The sequence below is a fragment of the Phaethon aethereus genome (genome assembly GCF_964289735.1).
Source record: "Phaethon aethereus genome assembly, chromosome: 5".
Lineage (NCBI taxonomy): Eukaryota > Metazoa > Chordata > Aves > Phaethontiformes > Phaethontidae > Phaethon > Phaethon aethereus.
The window spans coordinates 59,253,895-59,268,399 of NC_138579.1; the positions used below are offsets into that span (position 1 = coordinate 59,253,895).

General features: G+C 39.8%; 1 protein-coding gene across 5 annotated transcripts in view; it reads right to left on the minus strand.

The window, feature by feature from the left end:
• The window catches only part of DENND2B (DENN domain containing 2B), a gene marked incomplete at both ends in the record, with an annotated part of 100,383 nt that extends 88,230 nt beyond the window's left edge, over window positions 1-12,153 (minus strand). For all 5 annotated transcript variants that reach the window (XM_082000351.1, XM_082000350.1, XM_082000349.1 and 2 more), the window contains one exon: window positions 12,074-12,153. In XM_082000351.1, the coding sequence (XP_081856477.1) occupies window positions 12,074-12,153 (80 nt within the window). The remainder of the gene's footprint in view (window positions 1-12,073) is intronic.
• Window positions 12,154-14,505: the final 2,352 nt, after the last annotated feature.

Here is a 14,505-nt window from a genome sequence, read left to right on the forward strand (position 1 = left end):
CTGAGAAATTCTGGTGCAAAATGGACTTACTGTATGAATCCAAAATGCAAAATACCATTTCCATCTTTTAGCTGCTGTTAATTGTTTGTCATAAAGGTGTACTCGCTGTACAGCCACAGTATTGTGGACGGCCTACACTGAAGAAGTTACCTCACTTTGCAATTCTAACATTTTCTTTCTATAGCTAGGGAGAGAAGAAAACAAATTAATCCTTCTGATTTACTCCAGGGTTTTTCTATAGCTCCCTCACAATAAAATATTAACACACATATGCATTAAAAAGCTTATCATTAATATGACAATCATAAAATATTTCCTTTTTTCTCCCCCTCTACTTAATTTTTTTCTACACTGCTTTAACAAAGTGCTTCAAGAGTAATATTTGGGCACTGTGGGCAAAATTCCCATATCTGGATAATAACAAACTTGCAAGACATTCAGGCTCCCAAAAAAAGCAGTCAGGTTGTCACAGGAACTGACATTTCCATTGATTACAACAGAATTTTATTAATTGGCTCAAGAAATAAATAAAAATAATTTTTAAAAAAGAGTGATATTTGATTAGGAACATCATATCTTTTACAATTGTTATATTTGGTTGTGCTTTCAATACTGAAGTTCATCCTACAAGACACCTGCACCTTGATGCCTGTTGTTCAACAGCTCTAGTGGGTGGTTGTGGCACACCCCTATTTTAAGACCTCATTTTAGGGCCAGTTCTACATACGGGAGCTGGCCAAAATGGAAATAATCTCAGAGTGTGTGACGTGGCTTTTTCAAAACTTTTGTCACAATTCAAATCTAATGCAAAAGATAAAGATAGATGGCCCGAAAGTCCTATGCATAGCTAAAGTCTATAGGCCCACTTTTGCAAGTCCTTGGCTCTGTGCTGACAGAGAATAACCAAGATCTGTTGCTCTACAGAGGGCTGTCACTGACACATCTCTCGCTCAAAGTCTCCTAGGCACTAGGGACATTTTTGCATGTATATATTGTAATAACATTGATGGCACCCATGTATTTTCATTAGCTCCTATTTTCCTGTGCAGGAAAATGCTTACATTTTCATTTGCTTTTACAAGCTATTTGCTGTTAATGTTCCTCAAGTGTGAATATAAGGGTGACACTCAGTGGGGTGACTGAATCAAGCACTTGGCTAATTCCCAGTTTCTGTACACAATATTACCTGGTGAAGAGTTATTATGCTATTTAGAGGTTAAGTCTGTGAAAAGACTGTGAGGGTGCTATGTCAATGCACTTCTTGCTTTGGCTTTCTGGACAAACTCTTTTTTTTCCAATCAGGGAAGAAACACACAATAATTCTTTCATTTATCTTTATTTCATTATGTTCAGATCTTCCTTTCAATCTTACTCTTTACAAATTCTGCTATGTCTTCTTTTAATTTTCTGTCCTGCTCAAGTGGAAAATATCTTTTTAGGATAACTAAACAGTGCAGGAAACTGGTACGAGAACACAGACTCTTTCATTTCTAAACCACTGATTCAAATCAGGACTGATTAGGGCACAGAACAGAAATTGTTCTCCCATACTGATGGCTTTTCAACGGCTCAAGTGCAAAGAGATGGGGGTCTTAAACCAGCTCCTAATGGACAGATACTCACAGAACATGAAACCTCGTTGGTAATGCGCACGACTTGTATCTTTGTTGGTCTTTTCAGTGAGGTTGCCAGCATCTTCCTGGTCCAGAAGGCAACAGATTTTCATTCCTAAGAACGACTTCCTCCAGAAAAACTGAAATATTGGCATTATGATGTAAAACTGTTTTGCACATGACTACTATGCTATATCCCCTGTGGGCTTCTATCTCACTTCTTATCACCACCCAAAGAACAAATTCACACAAAACTCCTGCTCTGAAGTTCTGATACAGCATTGATAGGGACTCCCATAAGTGTTTTAGCAAGTATCTTGTTCATTTCTTTTATTCACTACATTTCAGTGCAGTAAAAGCACTAGAAAAAAAATCAGAAACAGTTCCCCCAAAATGCTGATGTAATAATTTTCTGAAAAAATATATAACAATTTAGTTCAGGTCTTAGTACTACTGAGTATGCTAATGTAAATATAGTGATTAAATAGAGATTGCAGCGTCAGTCTAAGTAGTTTTTGTACTGGAACAGATCACAGTTGCATTAAAAATGTCACTTTTAATCTAACATGTCAACTACAACTCTCTGCTTTTTAAAGGACTTGTTACTTTTCATTTTTTTAGTTAGTTTCCAGTGATTTTAGCAACTATAAACGTTACTAGAAAAGGTAATTTTCATGATGATGTATGATTTGCTGCATATAAAAGCATAAAGCATTCAAAGTGCCATGAGAATTAAATTACAATGGGAAGTAATTTGCCAGGTTACATTCCTGCAGCCTCCAAGTAATAAAGCAAACATGATCTGAAGCTGCTTGAAGCAAAATGCAACCAAAATGTTAGGGCTTTTTTTTCTTAAGAACCTGTGCAAGTGGGAGGGATATAATAACACAACTTCCATCTAAGAAAACATGATTTGCTTGACTGACAAGTGCATATAAAGTAAGTAATGCTTCTTCCTGAACAAACATCTCAAAGTGAAACAAAATATCCAACAACAGAAATGGAATAGCAAAATTCCTCACCCTCCACCATCAACTGTTTGCAGAAGCGCAGAGGACGTATCCAAAAGTAAGTCCATTCATTCAGTTCTATCTCTTGATCTAAGCAGAAGCTGTCACCTCATCTTACAAACCATTCTTCCCTTATGTCTCCAGACCACTGTGCTTACAAGAATATTTCTGCAACCCTGGTAAAGAGGTTTCAAGAGATTTCAGTACGCCCTCTGATCTACCACCCCGAGGTCACTGCTGAGCAGGGCAAGGGAGGGGACCATGATGCCTCAGACCACTGGAAATCAGCACCCCACCGATGCTGCTTACCCAGATAAAGGACAGCAATAAAGTCAAAGCCTGGATTCAAGTTCTTCCCAGTTTCAAGGTCATTTGAATCAGCACTTTGACTCATTCCCACAGCTGATGCTCCCGTTCCTGATGACAGCAGGTGCCCTCCCACCTCCCATGGCCTGGTTCACAGTTGCACTGCCAGAGCTCTGGGTCCCAAACGCACGTCCGACCTCACAGGGTAAATAACAACTTTTATTCCTTTCTGAATCACATGTAACTTTGCGCTGCTGGGAACTGACCTGCTGAAAATTTGTCAGCTGCACAGTTCAAGCTGTTTCTGCTTCTAAAGGAGTACAATACTTGCTAATAGATTTCACTTCAGTTACTGGGTTTTCACAGTTGTTTGGCTGAAGTTTATTTGTATTGTTTTCTAAATCTTAATGTTTAAAAAAAAATCCAGCATCTTATCTCCAATAACTTAGCATATTGCTTACTTTTAGCAGAATTTTATCGAACCATTATTCTTCCTATTCTCAAGCTCACTGTCAAAATATTAAAACTTGATTCTTTCTTGAAGTAACAAACATTTCTATGGCATTTGTTTCACAAATTCATGAAGAGCTTAAAAGATTCTCACTAGTATTTCAGAGCAGTAGACCAATACTTTCAGGCAGGAAAATACATCTCAGCAGTCCAGTGCTGAGCACCTCCTTGCCTTAAGCCACGCTCAGCTGCCAGCAGCCCTCCCGCTACAGAGGCGAGCGGTCCCAGCCCTGCCTCATCTGCTGCCTGGCGCAGGCAGCCGGGAGAGGCAGGGACATGTTGAGAGCAAATTAGCTCAACTCACACCACTGGCCTCTTGATGCTCCAGCAAAGTCCCAGAGGGCTGCTCTGACTGGGAAAACTGGGACCAGTTTTAGCCCAGGCAACCCCACAACTGATGGAGCAAAAGAAGCTTTTATTTTAAAATGTATAAAATGAAGACTTGGCTCCCTGCTTAGGCTCACTCTCCTTTCCAAGCTGGTCTCACTCCTCCACTGCCAGAGTCCCTTGAAAGCAAGGGCTTGTACACCCAAATATGCATGAATTGGCAACCGCTAACCTACCAAACCATGCACAAATCTCCCTAAAGTTGTACAAAACCACCAACCATCTCTAGACCCACTGCCTTCTCTGTCACTGTTTTCTGCATCTACACCTGCACGTCTCTTCCAGAGAAAGGTTCTCACTGAGACACACCACTTCTGGTTAGTTGTTTTGGGAAGCATTTCAGCACTGAGTTGAGGGAGCAGCAAACACACCAGCATTTTTTCCCCACGGCATATCATTAACACACAAATCTAATTGGCATCCAAACATCCCCCTGAACTTTCTATTAAGCACGGATGAGAACATCATCCACACAGAAAATTTTATCTGAGTGTGAAGAATAGTATAGCCATGTATAGCTATCTATAACCAATGTTTTGTGGAGGCTCCTTTAAACCACACAACTAATGGTAAAGCCCAGGCAGGGAGAGCCTTTCACCTGTAAATGAAATGCAGCCACCCATAAAAGGGAAAGTAGTTGCTTTTGTATCACTCACAGAAATACTGTCCACATACTCAGCAAAGAAAGAGTAAGAGATGAGACAATACTTTATCATAATTGTGCTAAGACAATGGCAATCACACATAATAATTAGTGGGAAAATCGTATGCGTTAGAGTTTCAAATAAGTTCTAAAACAATGAGTTTTTGCTCAACACAGGGAGCTGAAGATGAACCCTTTGTTTTCCAAGCTATTGCTTTCTTCACAATGCTCTCCATTCAGAAAACCCAGGACATGTGATAAATATCATAGCCTTTAAATTTATATTTACATGAAATAGATAAATACAAAAAATTACATTTTGTTTCTCTTACTATCTTATTAATATTTTTCTTACAGTAGGATCAGGGCTCCATCATGGTGGACACAGAGTTATCTCCCCTCGCTGCTCGGCGTTGGCCCGCCTCATCTGCCCCCCGAGGCATCCAGCCCGGGACATGAACACAGCTCTTTTGCATTAGTCGCGAGATAATTCATTTGTCAGTGCAGGCAGGCAAACGGACCGCATCTAGATGAATGACCTGATAATAAATTTGGACAGTGTCTACAGTTTAACTGACTCTGATGCGTCTGCCAACAGCGTCGATCAGTCCTCCACAGCCTTGCACCTCCTGCAGTCATCTGTAACACCCCAAAGCAAGAAGCAAGCACAGAGCACATGCAAAGACCTGTTATTCCAGAAGAGGAGCACCCGGCCTCTCCTCTACATGGCTGATGATAGCTCTGCGCAAGCCGAGGCCATGGGGAAGCAGGTCCAGATCTGGCCTCTAGTTTAGCTAGCAGAAAGTGAATGCATCAGCCTGAGGAGCCTTCCCTCTGAATTTGCAACAGTGATTTTACCTACGAAAAACAGCAGTGAATAATCCCGGACTCATGATAAAGCTGGACATAACACTACGCCATGGGCTCACTCTGTTAGGAAATTAAGTAATTATTTTCACTGATTTTTTACAGAATTATAAACAATTCAGCCAAAACACTCCTTCGGTACCACTAGAGCTACATTAGTCCAGTTAGTCATTTGGTTTATGTGGTATATCTCCATTGCCTTCACTGGAGGTAAGCTAGCTCCTTGCCAATTAAAATTCTGTCCCATTAACTTAAGTTCTGAGGGTCTGAGCCACAAAGCCAGTGCAAACATATCTCAGTGACTAATGGGGCTAACAAATTGTTGGTGACAGCAGGAATGGCCTCACACACTGCTGGGAGATAAAAAACAAAGCCTATTTTTAGAGGTTTGTGGGTGCCCAGCTCAGTTCTTCCCAGGCAAGGAGAGAGATGCAACTCAGAGAGCATATTTCAGTTTTAAACAAGCAAGAGTATATTTGACTCAAAGATCCAATGAAGACTATTTAGAAACAAGTTTCATGAACTTTATCAGACTAGGAACTCAACAACTTGCAACTTCACGCTCACAGCAATTTACAGATGCATTCCTTGGTGAGCAAAAATTTCTGATGCCTTGGTATATGACCCACTGACATCAGCACCCTCAGTTTAACATGTTATTAAATCATGATTGCTCACCTGGAGAACATTCTACTATTTCCACCTCTGCATCCAGCTCACAAGGTGGGACTCAGATCAGGCACAGGTTGCACCACAGAAAATGATGGAGGTAAAGGGAAATTGTACCACTTACTCACAAATACATTGGAGGAAGTCTCTATTTCCAAATTCTGAAATTACTTACGCTTCATGCAATACCCTCAGATTTAAAAAAATGTAGATTGATGGGCTCTTCTAAAAACATACACTTCCTGTACTCTAGTAGTATATTGCAGCAGGTGAGAAGTCTCAAGCTGAATGTATAAAATACGCCTTGAGATCCTGAGTTAAGAGGTGGCATATTAGCCAGAGGTGAAGATATTAGGGAATGATTTACAGAAGTTATGTAGCCACACTTACTCCGAATATTTTTCTGCTCTGGACTTGTGCTTGTTGCATCTAGCATCTCAAACTACGTTGCAATTTTAAGCTAGAATGATACATTAATATAGAATTATTTTTTTCAGAATTTTTTTCTCCTTTTCTCTGGAACAGACTACAAGTTTGAAACCTGTATTTTGTTACGTAGAGCATGACCTTATAAACATAAATATAGGCCTGTTTTATTACAGTGTAGCATTGAGGTAATTTTTAAGTCAATCCGAGGTCATGGTGCCATTTCTACATTTACCTTGTGGAGCAAACACAAGATTAGGACAAATACTTTATAAATTAATTCATTAATTCAAATAAAGTTTTTGCATAAAACACAAAGACTCCAGATAAATATTAAAACATTTGCTAAGGAAAAGCAAGCCACATTGTGAGGAGAGAGCTACAAACACTGCTATGCCTTTTCTTTGACTTCTGTGCTGTTAAGGTTTCCTCAGAGTTACACTGGTCCTCTTAAGGATGGTGCAATCAAACCAAGTAGTCATTTGATGCAAAAGGGTCATGCACTAGTTGCAAGAATGCTATAGGCTCCTTTGTCTCCTGATGAAGAGTTAGTAAGATTTCAGAGCTGCTTCCTGCCAGAATTGCTAAGAGTCACTTTCAGCTATACATAAGGTGCTTTCCTAACCTCCTGTTCCTTGGCATTCACCTCAGTGACTCACAAGGAAGGATTACAGTTGTGTCCTTGAAGTTCACCAAAAGCCAGAAAGTCTCATTTCTTAAGTCTAACAATCCTTTTGCAACTCTCTAATACTCACTTCCTGTACTTGTCTTTTGTTCCAAAAAACACTAGAACGTCCCCACTGGCTTGGACCAGAGCGCAGCCCTAGTCTAGGCTCTGTCACTGAGGATGGTGGTTAGCAGGTGCCTAGAGAAGACAGTAAGAACAAGATGAGCATGCAATGCTACTGAAACAGCTTAATAGTCTGTTGACTAACAGATTTTGCTGCTGTGGCTAAAAGCCTTTGGTAGATTTTTCTTCCATGAATTTGTCTGATTGCAGCATCCTGTAGCAGTAAGTTCCATAGTTTAAAAACACACTGCAGAGAAGTACCTTCTTTTCAACTGATTTTCAGCCTGTTGTCTTCTAGTTTCATTTTATTTGTATTAGTTCCTAAATGGAAAGAGATTTTTTTTCCTCATTTACTGTCGCTGTTCCATCTATCATTTCAGAGACTTCTATTACCCCTTTTTCCCCTCCAGTCCTTTCCTTTCCAGGCTGAAGAGTCCCAGCCAATCTATTCTTGCCTTGTAGTGAAAATGTTCCATACTTTCAATCACCCTTGTCACCTTTCTACAGTATTTTCCTATTCAGTGCATAGTCAAGTTTCTCTCACCTAAGACACACAAAAATCTTTGTTACAAGTGGGGAATGACCTTCAAATAACTAGAGAAAGAATGCATTAGTGTGGATGTTTATTTAAACCACTTCATTTTCTTCAGATCCAAAGATTTTCCCCTCCTGTGCTCACAGCAGAAACCTGTGAATCCCACAACCAGTGTCTCAGATGACACTCACAGTTATCCTCCCAAACAATGTCCTCAGTCTGCTGTCTCTCCCTCATTTCCTAAGCTGCTATTAGCACAGGTCTGGTGGAAAAACGGCTGTGGTGCCTCACGCCAGTGGATCCACACTCCAGTGAGGACCAAGAAAATCTTAGTTACTGCAAGAACCTTGATGCTTGCAAAGCATGCAGTTGTATAGATGTTTACTTGTAGGCACCTCCTTTCTGCTGAAGATTTATATTATTAAAATTTAAATCCATGATCTACAAGGGTCTGATTCACAGCCAAAATTATTAGAAAGGCATCTATAGACTTTACTGACTTTTGCTTCTGACCCATAAGGAATCACAAAAGGTTGAACCAGATGGTGACACAATATCACTGAAACACACCTTGCACCTTAGAATCATAGAACCATTTATGTTGGAAAAGACTTTTAAGATTGAGTTCAACCTAACAGTCTTGCAACAATAAACCCCACCAAAACTAGGACTGACAAGAAAAGAACACTAAAAAGATGTCTTAGCCACCAGGAGAATAATACACCTGTGTTATGCCAGTGTCAACACTTCCTGAAACTCTACTTGCACAAATTATAGAGAAAGCACATTTGCAGATTTCCAAATCTCCAGTCAAATCCCATACTAAACAGACACAATGACTGTTCAGTTTAAGTGGATCTTTGAACATGTTTGCAATAAATCCTGCAAGCCTTGAACTTTTATTATGCCAGCACTTATTCCGCTGATTTACAGTCTGACTCAAATGAAGAATCTGCATGGTTGACTCAAATAACATCCTTTTACAGGGTTTCACAAAGACAGGTGAAGAAGATTACATAAGGCAAAATAATGGATGGAGAACTGGTGCATGACAACGTATTCATCTCCTCATTTGTCACACAAGTGCAACTCAAAGATTTTCCTTAGCTTCAGGTCCATACTTGTACTTACAAAATCTTTTCCTGACAAATTCTAATCAAAACAGATGGTGATGATAAGGAAAGACAGTTTATTTGACAGTTATTGTCCAATAACTTAGTATCCCACAGTACTTTCTAAGCTATTCAGAATGGAAAAGATTTTAAAACAAATGAGTATGTCCAAAGTTTGTTAAAGTCTAGACTCAAGTTCCCAGCACCAATCTGTCTGCACTGGTGGAAGGATGATAAACAACTTGAGACTGCCAGATATCATTAGGGATCTGTTTTTAATATCCATATATGAATATCTCTTTAGAAATTCCTCTAGCTGCCCTCCCTCCCACTTTATTTTATGTTTAGTACGAAGAGATGCCAAATGCACAAACTGACAAACTGGGAAGCATACCGGGATACCGAGTCCATTTCTGCTGAGCTTTAACACAGCATAATATGCCTAATAAAAGTATTAGAATGGATGCTGGTTATCTGTATCTTTAGTCGACTGCACAATTTAAAAAATGAAAGAACACCACCACCAGGAAGAAGAAAGGCAAATCAATCTAATGAAAGATTTAGACATGGGAAGGGTGTGACAATGCCACAAAGGAGGTCACCAGCAGAGACAGGACTAGGGTCAGGGTTCTACCTAAGACCCTTGATTATTAATTCACTGCTACTTTGTAGGCCAACCTATCCCTCGGTATTGAGGATGAGGCCATTTCATCCAGCTCAGGAAAACTTGTGGAATTACTGTGATTCAATAATATGTGTAGATAAGTGGAAAGGTATGGCAGAGAGCTGAAAGACAGAAATAAGTTATTAGATACAGAAGGCAATGCAGAGGCAGCCATATGTACATGAAATATGGAAAGATAACCAAAACTGAGAACAAACTCAGAGTGTTTAAACACAAAACAGAGATGTGTCATTAAAAAGTGGTTTTCTTTTAAAGAAAAACAGAACAGAAATAAGCTGTTAAAAAAAACTCTTCCATTGCTTCCATCCTGAAAATCTCAGAATTGAGATTATATTTTCCCTTTTCCATTATTTGTGGTTGGAAAAGTTCAGAATACAATGGCATGTATGCCAAACCAAGCCAGTATTCAACATCACTTTCAAGTTGACCTACAGCTTCCTACTAGGATCAAAGCCAACTCTCCTCAATTCCTCTGTCTGAACTTCTCCATCTATGCTGGCTATTCTACCTGGCAGCTGCCAGTACAGGAACTTTTTGCCTCTGACATTTCATTTTCAAGTGGATAAAATTAAACTGTAACTCTGATCTACTCACCTGAATCAGAGTCTTTACTAACATAATTAAAACAGCAAAGTTCTCCCAATATAACCCTCCTATGCACATACTGGACTGCTGTCAGCTAGGAGTAACCCTGGTACAGCTTATCAGGTGTGGTACCCTCGTTCAGGTATGGCTAGAACACATGCCACCTCACCTGGCCAAAGTGACCGGAGCATTTCATTTACTTTGGTACAAGCCACGCTCCTATCCCAAAGTGTCCAACAAACGAACAGGGCCTCCACTGCATTTTTTCCCTCCAACACATTCATTTCTGGGCACAGACACACTTTACTGCAACCTGCTTAATGCCTTACAGAGTTACATGTTGAACTTTGTAAGGCAAAGAGCGTCTTCCTTGTTTCTATGTCCAATAGCTAGCATAACGGTATTACTGCAGCACAGAGCCTCTATAAGGTCAGTCAAAGCTATTCACATGTTCCTCCTCTATTTAATTTGTAATGGGGTTAAAGTCTTGTTTTGAGCCAAAACACAAGAAAAATGAAGACATTGGCATGTTATTGTGTAAGGTTGTGTAGAACAGCCCCTCAAACAGAATAGGACAATATACTCATGCAAGAATCCCCTGGAGAGCTGGGTAAAATGCTACAGCAAGGACAGATAGATACATCAATAAACACTTCATGCATTTGAAGAACGACCCTGCACAGTTTGTGTGGCTTTCTGCTCACCTCGCTAAGATGATATCCAAAGTCTAGAGCTTTGCTCCTCTGTTCAAACAGTTAATTCATAAAGGTTCTTTAGTCCGATGGTTGTCTAAACTTTCCTAGTCAAAGCATACTGAGGCTGCTGTAGTGCGACTGTGGATATAAGGGAGGGTTTTGCAACTGTCAATCCCAAAATAAGAGGAGCTGGCGAGCTTGTCCTGTGTGAAGGTCACAGGCCAAATCAGTCAGAACTACTTTGAAAAGGCTGTGGCTGAGAACAAGACTCCTTCCGACACTGATATGTGAACTTGTTGGCTGCAGGTGAGTTGTTTACTTACATACCAAAGCAATATTCCAAAGAGGAGTTGCCCAAAGAAAACTTCTTGTCCTCAAAACACTGCCTTTGATCAGTGTACACTAAAGGACAAAGGAGCAATAACTGACTCTACCCTTCTTAACATTCCACTGTACTAACTATTGAGTGAAAGGTATCTGTTATTTATAGGCATCTGCATCACTGCATGCAGTCACGTAACAGCCTTCTGATGGACTGGAACTTTGTTAGGATAGTCTTTCTTAGCCACAAGTAAACATGCACAAATTTGCACGCGCACTTTGCTTTGTGCTCTAGTCTAAACAGACTGATTCCCTCAGGATTGCCAGGCTTGGGGACTAAAGGTGTCCTTGGCTACAGTTTTCCCCTAGCTGTCAATGGTTAAGTTTATCTACTTACTCTGTAAATTATTTAATGCTACAGAAAGGAGAACAAATAAGCAAAGCAACATAGATGAGCCCAGTACTTTACATTCAGCCCTTTCACAAGCGCTGCCTGACCTGCACAGGAGGCAGTCTCTGCCCACTGTCTGTCAAGGCTGATACAGCAGAGAAAATTTGACAGAACCAATACAAAATACAACCTGGAGATTGGCAATAGAGAAAAGTTGACATGCAGTCATATGGCCAAAGAAATTTAGTTCAAACCTTCTGAGGCCTACACAGTGCCTTCCACACAGGTCCTTCCTTGCAATCGCTTTCACCATAACCAGCTGGCAAGCAGCAATAGCTCAACAGAAAGACACCGGAAGCAGACCTTTTTTCATACCTTGGTTCCTCCAATCCCTACCAAAAACTTCTCTCACACCAGCAAAGCTCCCTCTGTGTCAGAATAGAGGTCGCTTACCTTTGAACAGAGATTTTGTTCCAAACACAGACAAACCTTTCCCAGAATCTACAAAGCCTGCAGTTCACCACTTACCTATCCAGAGTATCCTGAGGCACTTTACTCCCTCCAGCTCTGCTGTTGACACTGGCATTCTTGTTGGCAGTCATGGTCATTTCTGCTTTCTAGAAAAGCTGATATCTGTGAGAAGAAAAGTCAATTAAGCTTCAACAAGCCCAAATGACAATTAATCTTCAAGAATGCTAGAAGTACTATGCTGTGTAAACTCAGAACTCCAGTCTGCTTTTCATTCTATAAAATGCAATCAGTCTAGTTATGATCCTGAAAAACTAAACCCTACCTCTCTACTGCTGCTCTTTCACATGCACAGCCAAGTTCATCAGAGCCCAGTGCTACATACGGAGATATCTTATAGGAATTAGGTGTATGCTTCAGGTTCTGGCGTGTCTGATCAACAGAGCTGATACCAAGTTCACAAAATAGCACAGGTTTGGTATGGTTGTTCCATCCATCAGTATACATGGAAAACCCAGTAACTGCACTGTGTGATACTTGCAAATACCATAGCTATGACTGGCATTTTGGCCCAAATAAAAGTTATTCCAAGGAATGAAGAAGCTTTTCGCTATTTTAAAGTGCAGCTCTATTATGGAAATATTTTCTAATGGTGAAATATATTCAATAGCAAATACGTTGAATAGAATTTTCAAATATGCTTGTGATATGAAAATATCTGCAAATGGTTTTCTCTATTGTCCCCAAAATTCTTTAAGTAAAACTCTCTTAGAACACTTCTAAGACCTCAGGTAATATAAAGAATCATTACTAATTCCTAGTTATTTCCTAGTAATTTGGTAACAACCCAAAAACTGTAAATTTAATTACAGCCATGGTAAAATCCCTATATATCCAGTTAAGTGCCCAAAAGATGGGCCTTACTTCTGTAACATTGCTGCGTACCGGCAAAGAAACAACATAGTATCATGATTTATTTTGACCTCATCACTCTATCTGAATAGGAACACCGTGCTGCGACTGAAGGGAGAATATGATGATACAGGCCAGGATGTAACCCCAAGGATGTAAAAGTGGTAACCTCCCCTGGCACACGCTCTGGGTGGTTTCTGAGATGCTCCTTAGTTTATACGCTAAGATATCTACCATGGTTGCAGCACTGCCACTGGAGGCCTGACCAGAACTACCAATTTTTACAGCCATTAATGGCATAGTTAATGCAAAAATAAGGAGTATTACAAAACTTCTTGTTTACTCAAACCCACAGTAAGTCCAGACTGCTTGAGAAGCCAACTGTAATGTGATGCTAAAAGCAAGCTGGGTACTGACAACACACAAAATCCTTGTACAAACAGACTCATCGCGGTGAGGAGAACATTCTCTAAACCACTTTATTCCAAACTGTTCTACCACAAATAAGGTCAGAAAATCTCCCACAGATTACAGCTCCAGAGGCAGAGTTAATCATGCTGACCACAGACTCCAGGTCTACTTGTCCTTCTAATTGTATTGTGTGTATCGATTTTCCCCAGATTAAGTGGAGATTTTTTTCTCCCAGTTAGTAACATTTTTTTCTACATTGAAGCTCCCCAAATTCCTCCAGTGTCTCACTGTTATTGTTAGTGTTACATTATCAAGAAAACAGGACTGTAAAGAACTGCCTGTTCCGATTGGAAAACGGCTTGCTTGGGAAAAGGAAACCCGCTGATGCTGGCCAAGCTTTCTAGGACTGTGCATTCCACAGGGAGCCAGCAGCTTTTTTAATGTTTTCCACTCACCAGTTCAATGCCTTTACTGTGTTAAATCTGAATCACTTATTAGCAATTAAAGTGAGAAAAATAAGAGATGCAAACGTGGCATAAGGTAAGTAACAACTGTTAACATGCATGTGTTACATTCATTTTCCAAGATTTGCTTTTCTGTTCAAGACCAAAAGAAGCCGAATAGACCCTCAAAAAGATGGGACACTGATCTGGCATGTTAAAAAAAAAATGATAGAAAACAACAACATAAAAGCATACTAAAAGTCTGCTTTTCCTATACCCAAAATCCTATAGGAAAAAAGTATTCATACATATGCATCATGGGAGGTTTGCCCTTCTCAAATTTCAGCTTGATAAAAATCATTGTGGTCAATAGAAAAAAAGTGATTATTTAAACCCCATAGTTCAAAGCTACCTTAAATGTCAAATAGGCCAAAGTGGTTTGTTTTCAAGCGAAAGAGAAATTGAGTTCTAAAAGGAAATTTCAGAAGACGTTAAATTTAGTGACATAAGTGTACTTCTTCCCATGCAGTTGAGACTGGTATATGTGGTGATATCAACTGACTTTTCTATGCAATTTTTCTTTAATGATTATTTTGCACAAATATTTTACTGCAGGTGATGCAGGTATCATCCCAGCATATGAAGAGAAAATCCAAATAACTTGAACACAGCAGAAAAATAGTCAATCAACAATTTACAGAGGTGCCTGGAAGCAAGGGCTTAATA